The sequence below is a fragment of the Bubalus kerabau genome, chromosome 2 (assembly GCF_029407905.1).
Source record: "Bubalus kerabau isolate K-KA32 ecotype Philippines breed swamp buffalo chromosome 2, PCC_UOA_SB_1v2, whole genome shotgun sequence".
NCBI classification, from domain to species: domain Eukaryota; kingdom Metazoa; phylum Chordata; class Mammalia; order Artiodactyla; family Bovidae; genus Bubalus; species Bubalus kerabau.
Window position 1 is genome coordinate 174,688,918 of NC_073625.1, and position 23,053 is coordinate 174,711,970.

At 45.6% G+C, this 23,053-nt stretch overlaps 1 protein-coding gene across 1 annotated transcript in view; it reads right to left on the reverse strand.

Moving 5' to 3' along the window:
- The window catches only part of CLSTN2 (calsyntenin 2), a 727,708-nt gene that overhangs the window by 86,449 nt on the left and 618,206 nt on the right, over positions 1 to 23,053 (reverse strand). Inside the window, exons 7-8 of the mRNA XM_055569528.1 lie at positions 15,971 to 16,219; positions 7,922 to 8,043 (exon numbers count right to left, since the gene is read on the reverse strand). Of these exons, the coding sequence (XP_055425503.1) occupies positions 7,922 to 8,043; positions 15,971 to 16,219 (371 nt within the window). The remainder of the gene's footprint in view (positions 1 to 7,921; positions 8,044 to 15,970; positions 16,220 to 23,053) is intronic.

Consider the following 23,053-nt stretch of genomic DNA (forward strand, 5'->3'; position numbering starts at 1 on the left):
TTGGATTTCTAAGCAAGTAGAATGGACTTAATGGGCAAAGGCATTGGTCTGACAAATTGAGTATTTGACTCAAATCCCGGCTCTGTCATTTTTTTCTGGAGGGACTTGGGCCTGTGACGTATTCTCTCCTTTATGTGGGAGGAAAGAAGACCACCTGGGTCTAAGGGACCCTGTCCCACTCACAGCTGCTCCTTCTTCCTGGGTGTGGTGAGGGGGCTACTCGGGACACAACATGCACCTTAGGTGGCTCGCTGGGGGCCCTGAGGAGCCCAGGTGAGGTGTTGTGGGATGGAGGTAACCAGTGCAGCAGAGATGGGCAGGATGGAAGGCTGCCAGGAAAGGAGCTTCGAGGTGGAGAGAACATGGCTCAGGCAATGGGTGATGGATTTCTAGGATGTTGGTACCATCTCTAAAGAAAACAGAATGACTGGGATAACCATGTCAGCAGTTACTTTCCAGAGAGCAGGAAATGTGGTCACTGCACAGTCCTGACCCAAGAGGACCAAGGGTGTCTGAGAACTGTTCTCTGCCAACACCATGAAATCACAGGTGCCCCCTCTCCCGAAATGTTTCTAGAAGTTCTTGGAGATGAGAAGAGGCAGGGAGAGGAACACTGGAAAAAAGTGAGGGCTTATAAAGGGACCTTATGTACTACAGAAAAATAAAGAAGTAAGTAAGACTCACTGTGTTTGTGACTCTCCCCAACTCTTTATCCATTCTGAACAACCCTGCAAGTTGGCATCTTAAGGGAAGTCATTTGGGATTCTGCCTAAAGGAGAGACAAAAGAGGTTCTGGACATTCTTCCTCCCCATCCGATTAGGACACATGTTCCTAAAGGGAAGCAGGTCTCACCAAAGGCCAGTGTGCTGGGTGGGGTGTTGAGTGGGCTATGTCACTGCATTAAAGGAAGCATGGCCAATGCACCCAAGAATCAGTCTTTAACCGTGGAATTAGAGCACTGACAATGCCCAATTATTTTCCTCATTAAGACGACTGGTCTGGACTGGATTGACCATTCTCCAATTAACTCCTTGGCACTTGGCTATAATAATGATTGAACTAACTCATTTGACTCCTAGTGTGGCTGAAAAAGCAGATGCAAGTAAACTCATTCTACATCATTCAAACACACTTTCCTCACCAAGAATAAAAGATTTCTCCTCTCCCAGGAGCTTTGGATTTCTAAGCAAGTAGAATAGACTTAATGGGCAAAGGCGATGGTCTGACAAATGTGAGTATTTGACTCAAATCCTGGCTCTGTCATTTTTTTCCAGAGTAACTTGGGCCTGTGCTTCTTCTCTCCTTTGTGTGGAAAGAAAGAAGACCACCTGGGTCTAAGGGACCCTGCCCCACTCACAGCTGCCCCTTCTTCCTGGGTGTAGTGAAGGGGCCACTGGGGACACAACATGCCCCACACCCCCACTTGACACTGGGAACCCAGCATTCTTCATGGAGGGTGGGGCATGGGACTAGGACAGGAGGTGCTCAGAAAGGACAAATGTGCCTTACTGACGAAGATGAAACTTCTCAAACAGTCACGTTATAGTGTGGTTTTCCTGTGTCCAAATGATGGTGGGTTTTTTTGGTTACTGATCTTTTGTTTGTTTTTATCAGTGACCAGATTATAAAGTATACCATGGAACATCTGGTTTGATAATACGTTTTTAAATGAGAAAATACTAAATTTGGAAGGTTTTCTATGGCAACTTGACTCCCCATTTGTGAACGACTGGAAGTGCAGCATCAGGCTTGGATTCTTGTGTGGCCTGGATCTGTGGTAGGTGAGTCTGAATGAGGACCCACAGTCACCCAGCTAGGCATCTGCACTCACTTTGACTGCTTCTCCTGTCCATGACTATTCGAGTTTGGGACTCTTGCAGGAGAATAATCCTCAGGTCTCTAAAATTGGGCATAATCTAGGCAAGGCTGTGGGCTCCTAAGGCAGGATCCTTCGTGTCCTTCTCTCCCTCAGTGCTTGTTGCAATTTCTGGCACAGAGAAGGTGAGGGCCAACAGAATGGATTTCACTTCCTTGCGATTTTTCAGAGATGCATTTTTTTTCCCCTTGTCTGAGCCTGGGGCGCCTGTCCTCTTATTGGCTCATTAAGGCTGTCACTCAAGCTGTGTCTTCCAATAAGTGAGTGTGCTGTCTCCCTCCAAGCACCAGTAAGTCCACAGGGAAGATCATTAGAATTTGTGATGCTGAGTCAACCATATCCAAATAACACGAAAGCTGGGAGGGCTGTAAGTTAATAAACCTTTCGCATGTGAACTGGCAACTGGCCTTCTCCTCTGCTCTTGTCTGGGTTTGCACATGACTAAGTGCAGGCTTGAGGGATTTGCATTAGCAGATCATAAGTAAAAATCTAATTAAAATGACAGTCTCCTCATCGCGGATTCATTTTCAAGAGGTACACTGGGTAGTTGGGGCATTTCTTGGGGTTGCCTGGTAATGGATTTATCTGGCAGCCTATATACCCTGGCAAAGGCCTTCTGAGGTGCAGGGGAAAGGGATGGGCTTTTTGGAAGCACGTAGCTCCTCTGTGACAACTACCACACTCCCTGGGCACACACTTGAAAGGCTATGTAGAACCCAGCCCACCTATCATGCCCTCATTTTATGTCCACAAGCAGCATCTGTCACACACTTAGTCTCCTGGCTGCAGAGAAAGGAAGAGGGAGACCCTGATTCTATCATACCCCCTGCTACTGACCCCAGTGAATAACCTAGCCTGAGTTACATTTGCTTGAATGTGATATTTTATGAATGTCATACTAGCATTCCTCACAGTTGTATCCCACAAATTATTAGTCTTCTTTTGAATAACAAAATGCTTTGATTGTGGCCCATTCTTTGGGGATAAATTACCAACTCAATAACATGCTATAAAAAGCTTCTTGATGTTTAATTCCCACCTGCTCCTCCAAACTGGGTCCTAATACCTGTTGAAACTGTACTCAAGTCCCTATGTCCATGTCTTTTGAAGTAAAACTATTTTGTTCTAGTCTCCCAGGTCACCTCTCAGTCTTAAAAGATTTCCTAAGGTGGGCCAGGAATTTGAGTGCACATAATACATTGCTATTTTTGTTTAGTTGCTAAGTCCTGTCCAGCTCTTTTGCAACCCCATGGACTGTAGCCCACCAGGCTCCTCTGTTCATGAGATTTGCCAGGCAAGAATACTGGAGCATTCTCCAGGGGATCTTCCTGACCCAGGGACTGAACACATCTCCTGCACTGGCAGGTGAATTCTTTACTACTGAGCCACCAGGGAAGCCCACACAATACATCAGACTGGCTTCAAAGTGTTAATGATTAGGAAATGTGAAAGTGTAGAAACAAAGACTAGCTGTTGAACCAACAAACTGGGAACAATTTAGACAATAAGTCATCCACAAAGCAGTGTCACTAAACTCCCAGGTCCCTGAGAAATACAGATAAAGGTCTGACACACATTCCTAAGTTATTGTACAGGTTGCAGACCCCCATCAGATGAAAACTGCTGACTAAAAGCACAGAAACCCCAGACAGGTTGAAACCAGAGGATTGGTGATGCTTAAAACTTCACCTTGATGCCAATCAATTAGAACTCTGCATGAGCTGATCACGTACCGTGAGGCCTGCTCCCTCACACCACCTTTAAAAAAACTCTCGCCTGAAAGCCATGGGGAGTTCATAGTTTTTTGAGCATGAGCTGTCCATTCTCATTGCTTGGAGCCTTAGAAGAAATGTTATACTTTCTTTCACCATAACCTGTGTCAGTTGGATGAATGGACCCAAATCCAGGTTCAATAACATTGTTAACATCTTCCCCTTCCACCCTGTCCTTGTGCCCTGACACACAGAAAGCTTACAGTCCCCTGAAGATGGCCCTCCTTCTCATTCCCTCCCGGCTTGGCTACCTGGCTCTACCTCCTCTGAACCCTCCGACCCCTCCCAGAAGCTTTCCCAGGCCCTTATACCCAGGGATATGGCAGGATCCTTCAGACTGGTCCCCACGGACTCCCCCTACCTGATTCCCTGCCTTCTTCACATATCACATAGGATTGTACACTGTCTGTGTGTTTGTCTGCCCCGTTGTCATGGATACTTCCAGAGAGCAGAGGCTTTATTTTAGTTGATCTCTGGTACCTAACAAAGAGTTTGGCACAAAGTTTATGCTCAGAATAAATGAGGTCTCATCCGTCAGTCGGACATTTATTATGCTTTTAGAACCCCTAAGGTGGGCCAGCAATTTGAATACACACAGCACATTAGACTGGCTTAAGCCTTTTCCTCTCAAGGCCAGAAAGTTTTAAAACAGTTACAGAACCACTGGGGGTAAAATCAGTGAGATCTTTAAAAGAGTAAAATTATCAAGATCAAAGCTGAACCTTTGAGATCTAGAGAGTGAAAAAGGGCTAAATTTTAGAATTTTAAAATGTTCCATAAAAATGGATCAAAAGATCAATTAATCACCAGGAGGTTTTAAAAGATCTCTATTTTTCTTCTCTACTTCCCTCTTTTCCTCACTCATTTTGTCTCTCCTTTCTTTTGATCTCAACATCCATTCATTTTTATGCAAACATTTACTGGACACCAACTGTGTGCTCAGGGCTACAATCTGCACTGAGAATTTGGAGAGAGTAAGACACAGACCTGCCCTCCAGGATCTCAGCACAAAGTGGGAAGAAAGGCAGGACAAATAAATGGGTAACTAAGGCAGAGTAAGTATTGGGACGGATTCTGCATGGAGTCTGGGGAGCACTGGGAAGAGGCAAGCTATACAACAGGTGACCCAGAATGGCTTCCTGAAGGAGGCGACTTTATCAGATATACACAGCTTGGCATCAAATGATTTACATCCAAGAAACTTCTGATATGTTTCTGTCTACAGAAAGAAGCTAGAGAGCTAAATAGTGGACAGAGGAATCTGGGTTGGTCTGTATATACCACTGGATTGCTAGTATGAGTATGGTGGAGGTTCCCTATTGCCACCCACTGTAGCTCCTCTCAGGGTGTGCGCAACCGTTCAAGTGAGCTGGGGCTTCTGATCATCAATAGGCAGGCTTCACATTTTTTATGTTAATTTCTTTAGTAGAAGAATGCTATAGCTAAATTGTTCTTTGTTGATTTTGTTTAGTTGCTAAGTTGTGCCCGACTCTTTTGCAACCCCATGGACTGGAACCCATCAGACTCCTCTGTCCATGGAATTCTCCAGGCAAGAATACTGGAGTAGGTTGCCATTTCCTTCTCCAGGTGATCTTCCCAACCCAGAGATTGAAACCACCTTTCCTGCATTGGCAGGTGGATTCTTTACCACTGAGCCACCAGGGAAGCCCCGTAAGCTGAACTGCATCCTTGCAAATTCATATGTTGAAGCTCTAACCCGAAACATGGCTGTGTTGGAAGAAAGGGCCTAATTTTCATTAGGAGTAATGAAGGTTAAATGAGGTCATAAGGGTGGGACCCTAGTCCAATAGGGCTCCTGCCTGATAAGGAAAAGGAAAGGTACCTAAGCTCTCTCTACCATGTGAGAACACAGTGAGAAAGGCTGCTGTCTATAGCCAGGAGGAGGGTCCTTATAGGGGAATGGAACTGGCTAGCACCTTGATCTTGGACTTTTCAGCCTCAAGAACTGTGAGAATAAACCTCTGTTGTTCAGGCCACCCAGGCTGTGGTATTCGGTTATGGCAACCCAAGCTAAGACAAGGAAGACAGAGCTTGAGCAAAGTGAAGATTTGACAGTTTCATAGGGTTTCATTAGGATAAACATTTTGCACTTTGCATAATTCTGATCTCCAAATAAAAATTATTTGAAATTTAAAAATGTAAACATTTTGCATTTTAATTAACACACTTACCAAAGAGCACTAGAGCATACGGAAAAAGCAGGTCCTAGCCATGTTTATTGTGTGACCTTGGCCAAGTTGCTGGATCATGGTCTCCTGCTCCATATTATCCACACAGCAGGGCTTGGGGAGAGATGAGATTGAGCTCTGCACACAGAGTACCTGGCACAGGGCAGGCACACATGAATGGTAGTAAATGAGACCAGAGAAGTTTGGAAGATATTCAGTGGCTCTCAGCTCCTCCTTAAAGTCATCAGTTTGGGAACAGATTTCAGAATTCCTAGATTCACTATAAGGCTTCCTTGTGACTCAGATGATAAGGAATCCACCTATAATGCAGGAGACCTGGGTTCAATCCCTGGGTCGGGAAGATCCCTTGGAGAAGGGAATGGCTACGTGCTCCAGTATTCTTGTCAGAATTCCTTCCTCACCTAGTTTAAATTCCAAAGCCTGTGACTTTTATTTGCCTATAATTGTGCCTTTCAATCCCATCTTAGGAAATACTGAAGGGCATCTATAATGATCTCAGCCTGTATAGAAATGTTTTCATTAAAACCCCTCACAATATGGAATTTATTCTAATTTACCTCAATTCATATTATGTATTTATAAAAACATCCCATATAAACCATATGGCATTTTAGAAGGTAGCCAAGAGGTTGCTGGGAAATCAGACAAACAATATCAAGATAGTGTAATTTTTGTAAGGCCCAGAATTTCTAAATCAGAAAAACATATATTAATCCAAATGCCATATTTCCAAAACCCTAGGGTCCAGCAGGATGGGATTTATTGAGAATGGACTAGGCAGTTGCCCCAGGGCTCCCTCAAACATCTTTCCCATCAGCCTGGCATCCTTGACCTTGTCACGCTGCCTAATGTCCCACCATTGAGACATTCCCTCAGATTAATGAATCTCCCTCCTAAAGAGCATATGTCAGTACTTCCATATAGAGGAAGAGTGGTAGCAATCATTCTCATCTTGGTGGAAATGAATTCCTTTTGGTATGCTTTCCAGTGACACACTCTGAGATCAGCCCCACCAGATGCCTGGGGCTTCAGCAGAAAAGGGAGTGGGGAGTGGTAGACACAGGTAATAAGGAAAGAGAAAGGAGAGGATTATGAAACATTCAGCCCTAGGCACGGTGAGGCAGGTGGCATCCACCTGGATGGAGAAAAGAAGGTCGAGGGCCCCAGAAGCGCTCAGAATATGGGTTGGGCAGAAAGAAAGCAAACAAGAGATGCAGTAGAATGAGCATCACTTCATCTGCTTTATTAAGCAGCACCCATGCTATGACCCTCTTCTCTGCCGACCACCATGCTCCCTCTTGACAATGTAAAACCATTGAACAAAAATTTATGCCCCCACCCCCCCACCACCAAATCTAAACAGAGGACAACTCTAGGTTTGCGGTACTGATACTTCTTCAGCAACACGACCACCCAGAGAAATGCCACCTCCACAATCTCATCATTGCACAGCCCTCAGAAACAGTCACTTCAAAGCATTTCATTCCAACCAGACACTTACTTCATTTGCCATTGACAAGTCCGACACAGCGGCCCTTGTGATCACAAGTCAGGAGTCAGAGATTTTCCTGCTTCAGAAGAGAACATGCACTGCTCACAGGGCACTGTGTCACTGATGACTTCAAAGTCCTCAGGTCCCTGCTCCCAACCTGTGTCACCAAAGGCGAGGCTGCACCGTCACCCAAAGGACAGCATCAAAGAGGAGACACAGAGCATTTATGACAAAAAGATGTGCTAACAAAGATCAGAAACTGGGCCTGGGGATCAAGAGGATCAGCTTCCCAGGAGCTCCACACAGAGCAAGTTGACAAGCTGCACACTGGCAAGTCCACTGATGGGTGAAGGTCCAGCCAGGAAGGGTGGTCCTCCCCACTTCCTACTGGTCTTTAAGGCGGCAGTTTCCATCCTGACTTCAAGATGCTGTGTGTCTCCCAGAGTTGATTTTTCTCCAAACCAGCAAGTGACCAGAACCGTGAAGGACCTACCTGCCATCATCCCTGGACCACATCAACCATCCTGGCAGAGGGGCGGGGGGTGGGAAGGTGCAAGGTGAGCCCCATACCTGGTCCAGCTTCCAGTGGAACTCTGCTGGGCGGAAGGTGTCTGCCTGGTCAAAATCCTTGCGCAAGAGGAAGACGAGGCGGCAGTTGTGCACGTACAGGGCGTAGTGATGCCGGTTCATTTCTGAAAAGCAGAAAGAGGATTTGAGGGGTGCCAGAATCCCTAAGCCATCACCCCTAGGAATCTTCCCAGTTCATCACTTAGCATAACCCCCCAAAAAAAGAAATGGGCATTCTAGTTTTTTTTCTTTTCCAACTGATCTAATGAATAGTTCTAGAACACACGTGTGGAGCTCTCTGAAATGGAAGAGGTAGATTCCAGAAAGCCCACAAAAAACTTCTGCCAAGAAGCCATTTGGGCCTTAAATACCAACATTTACTGCATTAGCGCCTGGATAAAATTACATACGTTCACAGCTCTTTTTTCTTTTTTTTGTACATAGACTTCTGGGAGTGCCAAGGATACTCTCTGACAATCACATCGGCCACTCTAGGTTCCTTTAACACAGCTGGATCCTCCCAGAGCTCTGGGCTCTTATTTTATTTCATCAGGCTTGACAACAGTAACCACAGAGCACACCTTCATTTCTGTGTGCAGTTAAGGAGATCTGCCTCCCTTCTGGCTGCTGAGAGGGGGCGGCAGGTCAACTTTCCAGCACTAGACACAGTTCCCTGAATTTCCAAAGCAATGAATAAATACCTCTTTCCCCATACACAGACAACAGATGGGACTTTCTCTTCCTGCTAAAACTTCCTTTTCTGATTAAAAAAAAAAAATCGACTGGGTCCCAGCCATGATATCCTGTAGTCACAATATAACAGCCATTGGGAGGGGAGGAGCTGTTCTTCGACCAATAGGCAGAGAACTCACACCATACTACAAAGTATCACACACAGAAGGCAAGTATGATGCACATGTTCTGTAAGTATTGGGCAAATGAGCAGATATAGCAAGAAGGATATGGGCCCTGGATTCAGATAGACTTGGAGTGAAGCCATACCTCTGGATGATACTGGAGAAGTAATTCAACCTCTTAGAGGCTCGATTTCCTTATCTGTATCATGACAGGGATGCTGGATTATCCTAATGTGTCACGAGAATAGATGTGGTGATTGACTGATTTTGCACATCCTGTACACACCTTGCTTATGGAGGTATAAGTGGGAGGAATCAACATCAATTCCCACTTCAAGGCATGGGCTCCAACTTGGTTTAAGCCAAAGGGGCTTGTGAAACACCCCCCACCACAGTGTTTGGTTCAGAACCCAGGTCCATGTCCAGCATTGCAGACCATTCTCCTGGCCATGGGGCTTTGGTCAGGAAAGTGACTTGAGTCAGGCCAGTGATTCTGGAGCTGTTATAAGTAGTCTAGGAAAGAACTGTCTCCCTCTTTTAGCAGCTAGCAAGAAGAGACCCCCATCTCTTTCAAGAAGTTGCAGTATATACTGGAAGGCTTGGAGCTGCTGCAGCCATGTTTGCTAACATGAAATTGATACATATAAGGTGGCAGATCTGAAAAATTGTAGAGAATAGAAGCCAGGATCTTGATCATACTTTATCAGAAGCTGTCTGTCTTAGCTCTAGCCACTTTTAGTTACAAGAACCCCACATTCCCTTAATAATTTTGATTTTAATCATTTGATATCAGTTTGCTCTGTATTTCCCATTCCTTGTAACTGAAAGCATCTTAATTGATACAATGAGGAAATGTGTATAAACCATCTGCCCAGAACAGATGTTCAATGGCTGTTGGTTATTATAAGGACCACTACACTGTCTCGTGACCATGACAACATAACAGAGTAGTGTCAGGTGCTGCTTTCACAAAAGCATTACCATTCTTCACGACGCAACCAAAAGATGGACAGAGGGAGAATGGTCAGTTGCCATGTGTGGCAGCATTGGTCAAGGCCAATATTCAGGTGACTACTTGATCTTTACATTGATGAAATACCCAGGCCTGCTTATAGGAATTTTACTAACCAGTTCTTGTCTCCCACACTATTGCCTAACTGATTTCCTGTAGTTTCTATAGATAACTGTCAGGAAGATACAGAAAGATTTCTCCCCTTTGGCTTCATTTGGCATCAGGAGAGGCTGTGGTGAAGAGGTAAAAGAAGAATGAAAAGACAGACCTCATGCGAGGTTTACAGCATCTCTTGGCCTCCCTCCAGTGGTCCCTCCCTCCCCCACCCTCTGTTGGCTGGATTCCTGGAGTCACCACCCACACCAGGGTAACTGGTTCCCCAATGACATGAGGAACATCAATGACATATGATACACTTGGAATTCAGCTCCGTTTCTGCTGTCCTTCAGTGTTCTCCCTGGCGGCCCCCCTCCTTTTCCTTGCCCACATCTCTGGCATATCCTAAAGTCTTCTGGCCACTGTCAGATATTAAAATAGTCCAGAAAGCCTCCATATCAAATACCAGCGTGTCATTAGTTAAAAGATCTTCCCCACTCAGCCTTGTCCATGGCTTGTTGGCCACCAGTGGCAAAAGGATTCTTCTTGTCCCACTGCCTCCTCCCCCAAACTCCTCTCAGCTCCAGTCTTGGTCAGGGGCAGGGAAGGCAGATACGAAGGAGAGAAGTGGAGTCTCTTTAAAGAGGCAGTGGACTTTGTTATTTTCCCAGGGATGTCCAGTGTCCTCTGTCATGTGGGTCTACATGTGGGTTCCTTCACGGGTGCACTGGCTGGTTTTTGGAGAGGCTTTGCAGGGATCACCTGTAGCCATGAAACTGGGCCCTGGTTAAAAAATGTTTTCATCCCTTCTCCCCCCACCACCCCTTCAATCCCCACACCCTCAATAAGAAAGATCCTGTTACAATCTTCACAAAGGAGTTGATCTATTACATCACACTGTCCCAATCTGGACAGCAGGGACATTCACACCACTTCTGGTCACACCTTTGTTGGCTCTTACCTCTCCATTTGGAGAAGGAAATGGCAACTCATGCCAGTATTCTTGCCTGGACAATCCCATGGGCAGAGGAGCCTGGCAGGCTACAGTCCATGGGGTCGCAAGAGTCAGACAGGACTTAGCAACTAAACCACCACCACCACCACCACCTCTCCATTACTTCTCTAAGCCCTGCTTTTCATGATTCCTTTCATGATTTTCATGACAGCTTTCATGGTCTTGGCTCCTGCCCTTGGTTGCTTATCCCTGCCCCCTTGCCAATCTGCTTCTCCTACTGAATTCCCTCTTCCTGGCACTCAACCCTCTTGGCTCCAGTCTCAACCATTTCTGGATGTCCATTTGGTCCCCAAGAATAAGAATAAAAACACTGATGTTCTGGTAAATTGTAGTAGGGCAGCCCTTTCCCCTGCTGCCCCTCTTTCCTCACTGCTCCCTGCTCAGAGGCAGCCGCCATTAGCCTCTTGCCTTCAGACCATCTGGGCAAGAGTCAGAGCCAGGTCCACCTTTCCTGTACCCTAAACTCCTAGGACACAAGTCACACTTGCTCAGAGCTCCCCTGGGCTCTGCTCCGACAGCAGCCTGGAACAGATGTAAGAGTGTTTGCAGCTCAGCCAACAGGGAGGTGGGAATGAGATTCCCACCTTCTCTCTACTTTAGACAACCTTGGTCCCTCTGAGAGGTTTTCCGGGCATCTCTGGACATGTGAGAGCATCCCTTCCTTGTCCAGCAGCCTGAGGGACCATCCTAGGACTGTCTACCAGGCTGGCACCTCTGCCCCCATCGCTTGGTGATTTCTGGACTGGCTGGCCCCTCTGTCTTGGAAAGCCCTGTATGAAAGTAGCTGGCACTGCAAGCGGCACATCGTATTCAAATGAAACTCAGAGGCAGCGAGAGGGCTGATGCCAGGAAGAAAGGGTCCCACGGAAGGAGCGGGTGTGTAGGGGGAGAGGAGTTTCTAAGAGAGGCCAGGAAAGGACATTGCTCATACCAGGAATGGAGAGATAGGGCCAAGAAAGGTGGGGTTTGAGGGAGCACAAGTGCCCCTCACAATGCCATGTGGTACAGCCATTGCTATGTATTCCCCTAACCTTGTATCCTTGCTCTTAGAAACATAGCCTCAGTCATCTCGCTGCTTCTCTCATGGTCAGATGGAACACTGAGATCAAATCCTCACCAGAAAACTGAGAGTATGTGGCTTGCTGGTCTAGCTAATAAAACCCTTCTGTGTTTAACCCTCTATTCTAACTTTCTGTCCCGTGGTTGAAAATGGCAGTGACAAATGATGGAAGGATCTCGAGTCCCTGAATGTCTGGGCAAAGCCGAGCCTCACCCTGCAGCTCCAGCTCGGGCTGCTGGACAGTAACAGGCGGGAAAACAAATGAAAAGGTGTTAGTCATCGTGAGGCTTCTTGGTGGTTGTGCTGAGAGTGGTTTTCTTTCTTTTATAAAACTGCAATTAACCCCTGATGACTAATCAGTTGTTATCCAACTATTAATAAACTACTTCATCATAGGCTAGCATTGGTGAGTTTTACTTAGTGGGTAAGACAGAAACTGGTGCAATTTTCATGAAGGGTGATTTTGTAATTTATATCAACAGCCTTTCTAACATTTATTGGGTTGACCAAAAAGTTTGTTTGGTTTTAAAATCCAAACAAACTTTTTGGTCAACCCAATATATTCTTTTTCTTTTTTTTTGAACTTTACAATATTGTATTGGTTTTGCCATACATCAACATGAATCCACCACAGGTGTACACATGTTCCCCATCCTGAACCCCCCTCCCACCTCCCTCCCTGTACCATCCCTCTGGGTCATCCCAGTGCACCAGCCCCAGGCATCCTGTATCCTGCATCGAACCTGGACTGGTGACTCATTTCTTATATGATATTATACATGTTTCAAGGCCATTCTCCCAAATCATCCCACCCTCTCCCTCTCCCACAGAGTCCAAAAGACTGTTCTATACATCTGTGTCTCTTTTGCTGTCTCGTGTACAGGGTTATCGTTACCATCTTTATAAATTCCATATATATGCATTAGTATACTGTATTGGTGTTTGGTCAACCCAATATATTCTTTAACTCAATAATTCAACTTCTGGTCAGGAAATAATCAGACCTGTCCATACAGGCATATACAAGAATGCTTATTATATATTGCAATAATGCCTATTACAACATTGTTTCAGCTGCATTTAAAAGGAAACAATCTAAATATCTACAAAAGGGAGCCAGTTAAATGAAGTATAAAATAAAGCCTCAGGACTGTCATGTAATTCATATTTTTAAAGAATATTTTATCACATAGAGAAATGACCTGGATACATGTAATGTTATTTAAGAGAAACATAATAGTATCACAGGTATTATAAAAATAGATTGAAAATTGTAAGAATATTCTATATATACATAGAAATAAAAATAAGATTTCATTTCATAGTGAAGTATGCCAACTGTTATCAGAAAATACCTCCAATTATTAGAATTTTAGGTGACTTGTATATTTTTCCTACTTTTCTGCGATTTTAGGTTACTTGCTATAAACATGTGTTGCTCTTATAACTTGACAATTCTTTTCCTGAAATATAAAAGCCCTAATCAAGCTTTAGTTGATCCTGAAAATTTTTTTAATTTAGGGCAGGAGATATATATATATATAGGTTTATTTTCAAGTCAAAGAAGTGAGAAAATCTTCCCCATCTTTTTTGTGCCAGTGTTGAGCTGATTGGCCCAGTGTTATTTTATGCTGAGGCCAGAGCTGAGCAGTGCTATAACTTGCTGGTTGAAGGGGCTGAAATGCCTATTGGGGGCACTACTCTGATGAAAGTGAGGCATCATCGTCTAACGCAGAGTTTTCAGCCACGGTTGCACGAACGAATCCCCCAGACGCTGACTCCCTGGGCCGGGGCAGGGCCCTGGCATCTAGGTGTTTTTACAGGGTCACCAGGTTATTCCAGTGCATAGTAGGGTTGAAAGCCGCTGTTCCAGTAGCATGGTCCTGAAACGTGAAATCAGTCCTGAATATTCATTGGAAGGACTGATGCTGAAGCTGAGACTCCAATACTTTGGCCACCTGATGCGAAGAACTGACTCATTGGGAAAAACCCTGATGCTGGGAAAGATTGAAGGCAGGAGGAGAAGGGGACGACAGAGAATGAGATGGTTGGATGGCATCACCAACTCAATGGATGTGAGTTTGAGTAAACTCTGGGAGTTGGTGATGAACAGGGAGGTCTGGTGTGCTGCAGTCCATGGGGTCGTAAAGAGTCAGACATGTTTGAAGAACTGAACTGAACTGAAACCTGAGCCAGAGGAACTAGGGCCAAGCCTGTTTCTTTGGCAATCAGTTGTGTTATCTTAAGTTAGTTGCTCAGCCTTTCAAATTCCACTTTCCTTCTCTGGAAGCCCAAAGGTCTCTATCTGCCTGACCTGCCTCCCAAGGGCATTTGATACATTTTAGAAAGGACTCCATGTGTGTGGCTGCTAACCCTAGCTGGGGATGCTTTGCATTTGGGCTCCTGGGTTCATGATGGAAGCACCCTGCCAGGCACTGTGAAGATAGGGCCACAGGGTGGCTCCTGGGGTCCTGGGCTGAGCTCTGAACCCAGTCCCAATCCCCAGTGGCCCTTAAGCAGGTTTGCGGGGCCCTTCCTAGAGGAAGATCCCAGGAAAACCAATCCTTGGCCCTGGCTCTGACACCATACGCCTAGAAAAATGGGCAACTTCCTTTGTCTCAGTTTCTACATCCAAAAAAACACTTTAACATGTATGGCAAAGATTAGGTGAAATAGGAAATGCGGGGTCCTGATAATAATAGAATGTGGAATAAAACCAGAAATAGTAATGACAATAACAACTACATTGAGTAAACTGGCACTGATTTTATGTCTGGATCTGCTAAGTGATTTCATACATTATCTCATGTTATCTCCCCCATTTTACATATGGGGAAACTGAACTGAAGCTGCATAGCAAGCCCTCAAAGGTCACGTGTTAAATAGTGGGAAAGCTTCCATGTGAACCGTGGCTGTCCAGTGGCTGAGCTGAGCATGCAGACTTCCTTCTCTCCTGTCTTCTCACTGCACCATGAGCTGCCGTTATTTATTTGAAGTATTTTAACAAGAGTAGCATTTGCAATGGAAAACTGTGGGCATCAAATTTCCATAAGATACCAGAGTATTTGTGTGTGTGTGTCTTTACATATGGGGTGTGATGAGCAGAAGATGGTGTTGGAGTTAGCTGGTGCTAAGCTTACCTTCCAGTTCTGATACCTATTGGCTGTATAATTTGGGACAAGCTACTTAACCTCTCAGGGATGTTTCCTTATCCTTAAAACAGAAAACACAATATTGCTTTTATAAATCAATTGTGGAGATGTGAGACACCGTTTGGAACAGGAAGAGCTAATACAGATTGCACTTCTTGTGTGCCAGCTACTGTTCTAAAGCTCTATATGTACATCAAATCACTTAATTCTGATAAAAACCTTATGAGGTAGATAATACTATTAATAAAATGCATGTTTTATAGACTGGGAAATTGAGGCACAGAGAGGTTAAACAACTTGCTCAAGATTACACAGCCAGTAAGTGGTGGAGCATTTTTAACCACCAAGCTGTGAACCCCCCTACACACACTTAGCATGCTGAAAAATAGCTAACAAGACTTAGCTATCATTATTATGCACAGCAGTGATTTTCAAACTACCGTTGTAAGTTAGCAGGACCCTTTCATTGAAAATGATCTTAATGGAAATATGCCTATATATAATACAGTGAAGGTGGAGCTGCTTTGCTTGAAGAAAAGATGAAATCTCCTCCCTCACCCCCAACCCCTGGTATAGCAGCCCCACATTACTTCTGGGGAGGCTGAGGTTCTGAAGAAACCAGTCTGAAAACCACCAATGCCAACTTTTTGATTCTTTTGTGTTTGTACCCTACCTCCCATTTGTGGTCTTGCCCTACCCCAAGCCCAGGAAGTCAGCAGGCAGAAAACCAAGGACCAGAATATTTTCCCAGGTCTCCTCTCATACTCTTGTTTTTCTCCCACACTCGTGGTGGCCGTGGCCATGCCTGACCAGCTGGGACATAATGGGCAGCTGCTAGGAGTGCTGGACGCGAGGCTCACCGGTTTTATCTGAGTTGCAGAGGATGGTTTCCTTCTCGGCTCTCACGCCAGGGCTGGGGCCGTGCTTCATCCACATGGTGATGGTGAACTGGTCAGTCAGGTTCTTGGGCACAACTCCATCAGGGATCTTGGCACCCTGCCTGCCATCGAACCTGAAGATCATTTCACTGCTATCCACCAGCAGTCCTATGGTCCAGTTGGTGGCAGCACTGGGGGATGGCAAGAGGTCAATGATGCCAGAGGAGGCTCCTACAGGGGGCGGGGACAGAAAGAACAAAGAGTCATTCCTCCCAGGCCTGGTGTCCTCATGTTCTGTTTTCTGCTCTCAGGGCTACAATGAACTAATCTGCGTACTCACCCAGAGCTAAGAGCTCTGCCCTGAGCTGGGTGACTTGGGGAAAGAAGGGTTAAATGTCTTCCTTGCCCAAGTTGCCCATGGCGGCTTGGGGAGGCGTCGGTAACTTACAGACAAAAGTATTGCATGTGGGAAAACAGTGCAATTAACCATTATACAAGAAAAAAAGTGCTGAAGGAATTTAGAGAAACGAGATTACCCCGGGGGCTTCGAAAAGCAGGCAAGGTTCCTGGAGAAGGCCAGAGCTTGATTCCAATCGATGGATTCATTCACGCACTTATCCATTCATTAACCTGTCAGCCATTTATCGAGCACCCAGCAGGTGCCAAGACCCCTCCTGGGTGCTGGCAAAGTAAAAGTGAATCAGTGCAGTCTCTGACCTGGAGGAGCTCGGTCCCCACAAATTGATGGACACCTGGGGTGCAGTGAGACCAGGGCTGTTATGGGGAAAGCTCTAGGTCCTCACCTGGAAGAGCTCGGTCCCCACAAATTGATGGATATCTGGGATGCAGTGAGACCAGGGTTGTGATAGAGGATACACAGCCTGATTCCAAGAGGAGGGTGAATCACTCTGCACTCATCACACTTTTTTCCAATCATTTGTTTAGGCCAAATGGTACAGTGGTTGAGAACACGGGTTCTGAAGTTGGCAGAACTTAAGTCTGACGCCTGGTGGTGGCCTGACTTTCTAGCCTCGTGACTGTGAGCAGAGACTTCACTTTTCTGATCCTCCACCTGCTTCTCTGCCACCTGCCCTCCCAGGTGTTGTGGGGACTGGATGAGAGACTGCATCCTGGCTTGGACAGTGTGCTTGGCGCACCATGAATAGCGCTCACTCTACATTAGCTATAGCTCTGCCGTTATTATTAGAGTTGCTATGATTTTTGCTACCACTATGATTCTAGGCTAAGGATAACCCGAGGCAGTGGGAGTGCCATAGGCAGATTTGTGTTTTAGAATAATTACACCAACAGCTTTGTGGAGGGTGGGGCTGAGTGAGCCAGAGGAGCTGACCCAGAAAGTAGGATGGCACAGCCAGGAGGGTAACTGGGCTGCCTTGGCCTTTTCACTGAAGCTCAGGTGCTGCCAGCAGCGCTCTTGGCATCCTTAAGCTCTGGAGAGGAGCAGAGCTCAGCTACTCAGGGGATGAGGAAGGTGGAGGGCTTCCTAATACCAGGGAACAAGAACCAGGGAGTCCAAGGTATGCCAAGGGCAGGGGACCAGGTGTGTGGGGCTCCTTCCTGGCACAGTACCAACCAGGTGGTCATAAATGGGTTTAATGGACAGTGGTTATGTGTATATAACCTGCCATTTGTCAGGGATCGCTGGACTTCTGAATTCTGTGTATCAGAGACTCATCTCACCTGGGGACTGCCACCATAAACACCCCCTAGAGTTGAAATGACCCTTGAAAATTCCTCAGAAAGGTGCAATATTAGAAACTAATGTACTTTGAAAATGTTTCACCCAGCCACTTTTCCCTGTAGCCTTGGAACAGATACCTATTGGTTTGCAACTGAAGGTTGGCTGCATGAAACATTTGTATCCTTAGAGCCAGCTGCTCTGCTTAGCTGGTGAGAAGCTCACCTTGGGAAAGGCCTCTGGGGAACTGCAGTGTCTGAGACGCAGGGGGTGGAGATTCTGGTCTCTTAATTCACAATCACCCTGTAGCTATGCTTATCACGGGGAACTGTGGGCAGCGTTGACTGCGTTATTAACAAGCATGTTTCTTAGGGCTTTGGCCTGGTCGCATGCCTGACACATAGTAGGTGCTCCATTAATGTTTATAACTGCCTTTTCTTCTGCAAAGTACCTCTGTGAGATGCTTCTGGCCCCTACCCAAAACCCACCGAGCTTATTCACCCAGCCTCTAGTCCACACCCCGCATCTCTCATCAATATTTACTTGTTGGGATTTCCCTGATGGTCTAGAGGCTAAGACTCAGTGATCACAATGCAAGGGGACCAGGGTTCAATCCCTGGTCAGGGGACTAGATCCCACATGCCACAGCTAAACTCGCATGACACAACTAAGACCCAGCCAAGTAAATAAATATTAAAAAAGAAATTTTACCTGTTCTCATCCATACTCCTAGACTCTTATTTGATGTCCATTTTACTTATCTGATAAGCTAGTTCACATTAACATTTTAATGACTAGCAAAGCCTTCAGGGCTATGAACCTCCCTAGGTATTTGAAAGAAAGAAATCTACCAAGGTAGTGGTAGGTAAAGATTTGGGGGTAGTTGGAGGGTGGGACATATGTGGTTTTTGGAATGAGTTCATTTTCCTAGAATCTCCCAGAATAATGCCACCTGGTAACAGCTTCTCTGTCTCAAAAGTGAGTTGGTTCGGACACCAGGATTTGTCCAGGATAACAGCTGGTGACTAGGGCTCACACTGAATGTGTGTTGTTCTTGAAATTTCAGGTGGCTAGGGAGATGCAGGCTGACCATGCAGGGCTCCTGACTTCTAGCTCAAGCCAGTGCCCCCAACACAATCTGGCAGGGCCCAATACAGGGATGTGTGTTTGGCTGTTACCAAGGTCAGCTTTGCCACCACACAGAGCCAAAGACTTGCACACCAGGCAACCAGGATGACACTGACATGGCTCAAAACTCCACCTCTTGAGCTTCTCTTTTGATCGAGGACCTTGCTTTTGTTAAGGAGCCAATGTTCCTGCAGAATTCACTAGTCACTTAGGCTACTGAAGGAGCTGATTGCTAATTTTCCCCAAAGCAAAGTTGGATAGAGGGAGGGAGGTTTAGAGCACGGATGAGGTGGAGGGTGATGGAGAGAAAACAGAAAGAGAAGGTTAGGAGGAAGAATTGGTTACATGTCATTTTATGTATGTGTATTTAGGGAACTTTACTTTTCATAGTTACAGACCTTTATTATTGTTTTTTTTTTGACATTGATTTACAATGTTATGTTAGTTTCTGCTATACAGCAAAATGATTCAGTTATCCATATGTATACATTATTTTTTATATTCTTTTCCATGGTTTATCACAAGATATTGAATGTAGTTCCCTGTGCCACACAGTAGGATCTTGCTTATCCATCCTATATGTAGTAGTTTATTTCTGCTAAACCCAAACGCCCACTCTATCCCTTCTCCACACCCTCTGCTCCTTGGCAAGTGCAAGTCTGTTTTCTATGTCTGGGAGTCTGTTTCTGTTTTGTAGATAAGTTTCTTTGTGTTAGGTTCCACATATAAGTGATATCATCTGATATTTGCCTTCTCTGTCTAACTTACTTTACTTAGTGTGACAATCTCTAGGTCGATCCATGTTCCTGCAAATGGCTATAGTGCTGCTAAGAATATAGGGGTGCATGTATCTTTTGAATTATACTTTCAACAGACATTTATTCTCATTTCCCTTGGGCACTGAGTGGGTCTAGACTTGAGTTAAGTACGTCAATGCTTTTTCTTAGTTATTCATCTAAGTGGTGGATATTATTATGATTCCAGTTTACAGTAAGAAATCCGAGGCTCAGCAAGCCCAGGATCACAGCCAGCGAGTGGGTGGACCTGTCATCAGAACTTGCCAGCCCCAAAGCCCACACTCCCCACTGCACCACCTCAATCAACTTGGAGGAAGATCTTATCATCTCCTGCACATTCAAAACAAAATGGAAGTATAGTGATTTATAATATTGTGTTAATTTCAGGTGTATAGCAAAGTGATTTGGTTACACATATATATGTATGTATCTATACACTTTTTTCGATTCTTCTCCATTTTAGTTTATTACAAGATAGTGAATATAGCTCCCTTTGCTATACTGTAAAACCCTGCTGTTATCTATTTTATATATGGTAGTGTACACCTGTTAATTCCATTTCCCCGAATTATCCGCTCCCAACCTCCTGTACATTTACAGACATGGAAACTGAGGCCCAGAAAGGGGAAATGACTTGACCAGGATCACACAGGCACACAGCTAGTTAGAAGCAGGCCCAGCTGTCAGACACCTGGTAATATTCTTTCTACCATACAGTCAAGCTCAGCCCAGAGCCCAGGACCCATCTCCCTGTACAGGTGGCTGTCCACAGAGAGGCATGTGCCCTGGCAAGGCCACTGATGTCATACTTGATGAGGGAAATAGCATGTCACTCTGCCCAGCCCATGGATGTTGCCTCCAGGAAAGCATGACCCTGTGTTTCACTAGATGGTGCAGACTTCCAAAGACTTAACTGATTATATTTCATTTTCTATGGGCTTCTCAGATGGCTCAGTGGTAAGGAATCCACCTGCCAGTGCAAGAGGCTTGGGTTTGATCCCTGTGTCAGGAAGATCCCCTGGAGGTGGACATGGCAACCCATTTCAGTATCCTTGCCTGGAGACTCCACGGACAGTGTCTAGTGGGCTAGACTAGACACTAGTCTAGTCTACTGTCTAGTCTACATGGGACTGCAGAGTCAGACATGACCTAGTGACTGAGCAACAATTTCATTTTCTGGTGCACTTAAATAAAATAAGAGAGATTTCCTTTCTCCTAAATTTCTCTCTCCTCTCCCCAAGGTATCCCGTGGAAAGCAGTGGGTAAACAGGATGCATAACTTGCAAAGATAGTGTGGCATTGTCTGCATGTTAGGGTGTATTTAAGATGCAAAAGTCCCTGGGACCCACTGGGCTACTGAGAGCTCATATTAGTCTGGTGCACGGAAACTGTGGCCTGAGTATAAGGGGCTTGTAACCAGAAATGAAGTCTGCTTTGAGGTCTCTGAGTCCTATCAAGGTGGAGAAGCCTCACCGAGCCAGCAAGTAGATAAAGACAGGTGAATTAGGCAGATTTCAGGACACACAGTGGAGTGAGAGCCCACACGATGCCTGGGGGCAGGGGTCACCATCTGGGTCTTTTCTTTTTTAATATTTACTTATTTATTTGGCCGCACTGGGTCTTAGTTCTGGCACATGGGGTCTTTAGTTGTGGCACATGGGATCTAGTTCCCTGACCAGGAATTGAAGCAAGAACCCCTGCAATGGGAGCAGGGAGTCTTAGCCACTGGACCACCAGGGAAGTCCCTGGACCTCTTAACTGTAGGGTTTGTGTGCTGTCCTGGATGGCCTTGGTGAAGGCAGAGTGCCCTCAGCATTTCACAGTGGGCCTGCGGCCATGGTGACAGACGTGGAGTCTCAGTCATGCCTTCTTATGGTCCACAATGGGATGCAGAAAGGGATGGGAGAAGGAGAGGATCTCAGGGGAGAAGAACCATTGTAATCAAGGACACGGGCTTCATTTTCTAGCACCTTCCATGATTAGCAGCATCAACTCCATATTATTTCATTACATGCTTATATAATGTCTTAGTTATGCCAGGCACTGTGGTGGGAATACAGCAATGAACCATGCAGCAATGGGCCCTACCTCTAGAGACCCAATGGAAAGTCTTTTATTTTTGGTGGGTGGAATAGTTCATTGGTGGAAACCCACTCCAGTACTCTTGCCTGGAAAATCCCATGGATGGAAGAGCCTAGAAGGCTGCAGTCCATGGGGTTGCTGAGGGTCAGACACGACTGAGCGACTTCACTTTCACTTTTCACTTTCATGCATTGGAGAAGGAAATGGCAACCCACTCCAGTGTTCTTGCCTGGAGAATCCCAGGGACGGGGGAGCCTGGTGGGCTGCCGTCTATGGGGTCGCACAGAGTCGGACACGACTGAAGTGACTTAGCAGCAGCAGCAGAGAGTCTTGGGGAAGCCAGGGAGGCCCTCTTGACAAAGGCCATACTTGAATTGCATGAACTGCATGATGGCAGAAAGCATTCTTCTGTTCTTAACATGCTTCAGTGACCCACTGATCACAGTTGGCTATGTGACTTGCTCTGACCAAGAAAATGTGAATGCAAATGACATGTGTCACTTTAGGGCAGAAACTTTATGAGCCAGTCCAAGGTTCACCACATGCATTTTTTCCATCTGCGATGAGATCAACAATATTCTAGATAGAGACTATTCTGTTAGCCTGGATCCTGGTGGGAAACCAACATGGAACAGAGCCACAGTCAACCCAAGAAGGACATGTGATAGGAATGGAAATTAACTTTGTTATTTTAAGCCTATAGACTTTAAGCCTATAGACTTTGGCATCATTTCTTACCGCAGCCTAACTTGCCCTGTCCTGACTGATAATGTGCATAAGTGACTGACATCAGTGGCTACCATAACCACTTTTCTATCTGCATACCTTCAGCATGGAGGTGGAGGACTTCTTGATGTCCTTTCCAAAGCTCACAGCCTGTTGATCCTACCATCAGATGGACTAAGTTTTTTACATGACTGTCTTCACCTTGAACGATTAAGTGGTCTTATTAACTTCTAGATAACCTCACGAATGAAAGCATTTGGACACTGAACAAATATTTGCTGAATTAAAAACAAGCAAATGAGGACTTCCCTGGTGGTCCAGTAGTTAAGAATCTGCCTGTCAGTGTAGGGCACATGGGTTTGATCCCAGGTCTGGGAAGATCACACTGCTGCGAGTCAACTAAGCCTGTGTGCTACAACCACTGAAGCCCGCGTACTCTAGAGCCTGGGCTCTGCAACAAGAGAAGCCACCACAAATGAGAAGCCCATGAACTGCAACTAAACACTAGCCCCCACTTGTCACAACTTCTTGATTTAATAGCAGGCTCTCATACTGCAGCCTTTCCTTCAACAGGACCTGTCCTCAGAGCTCTTGACTGCACACACAGAGCAGCTGACCCTGAGTGTCATCTGG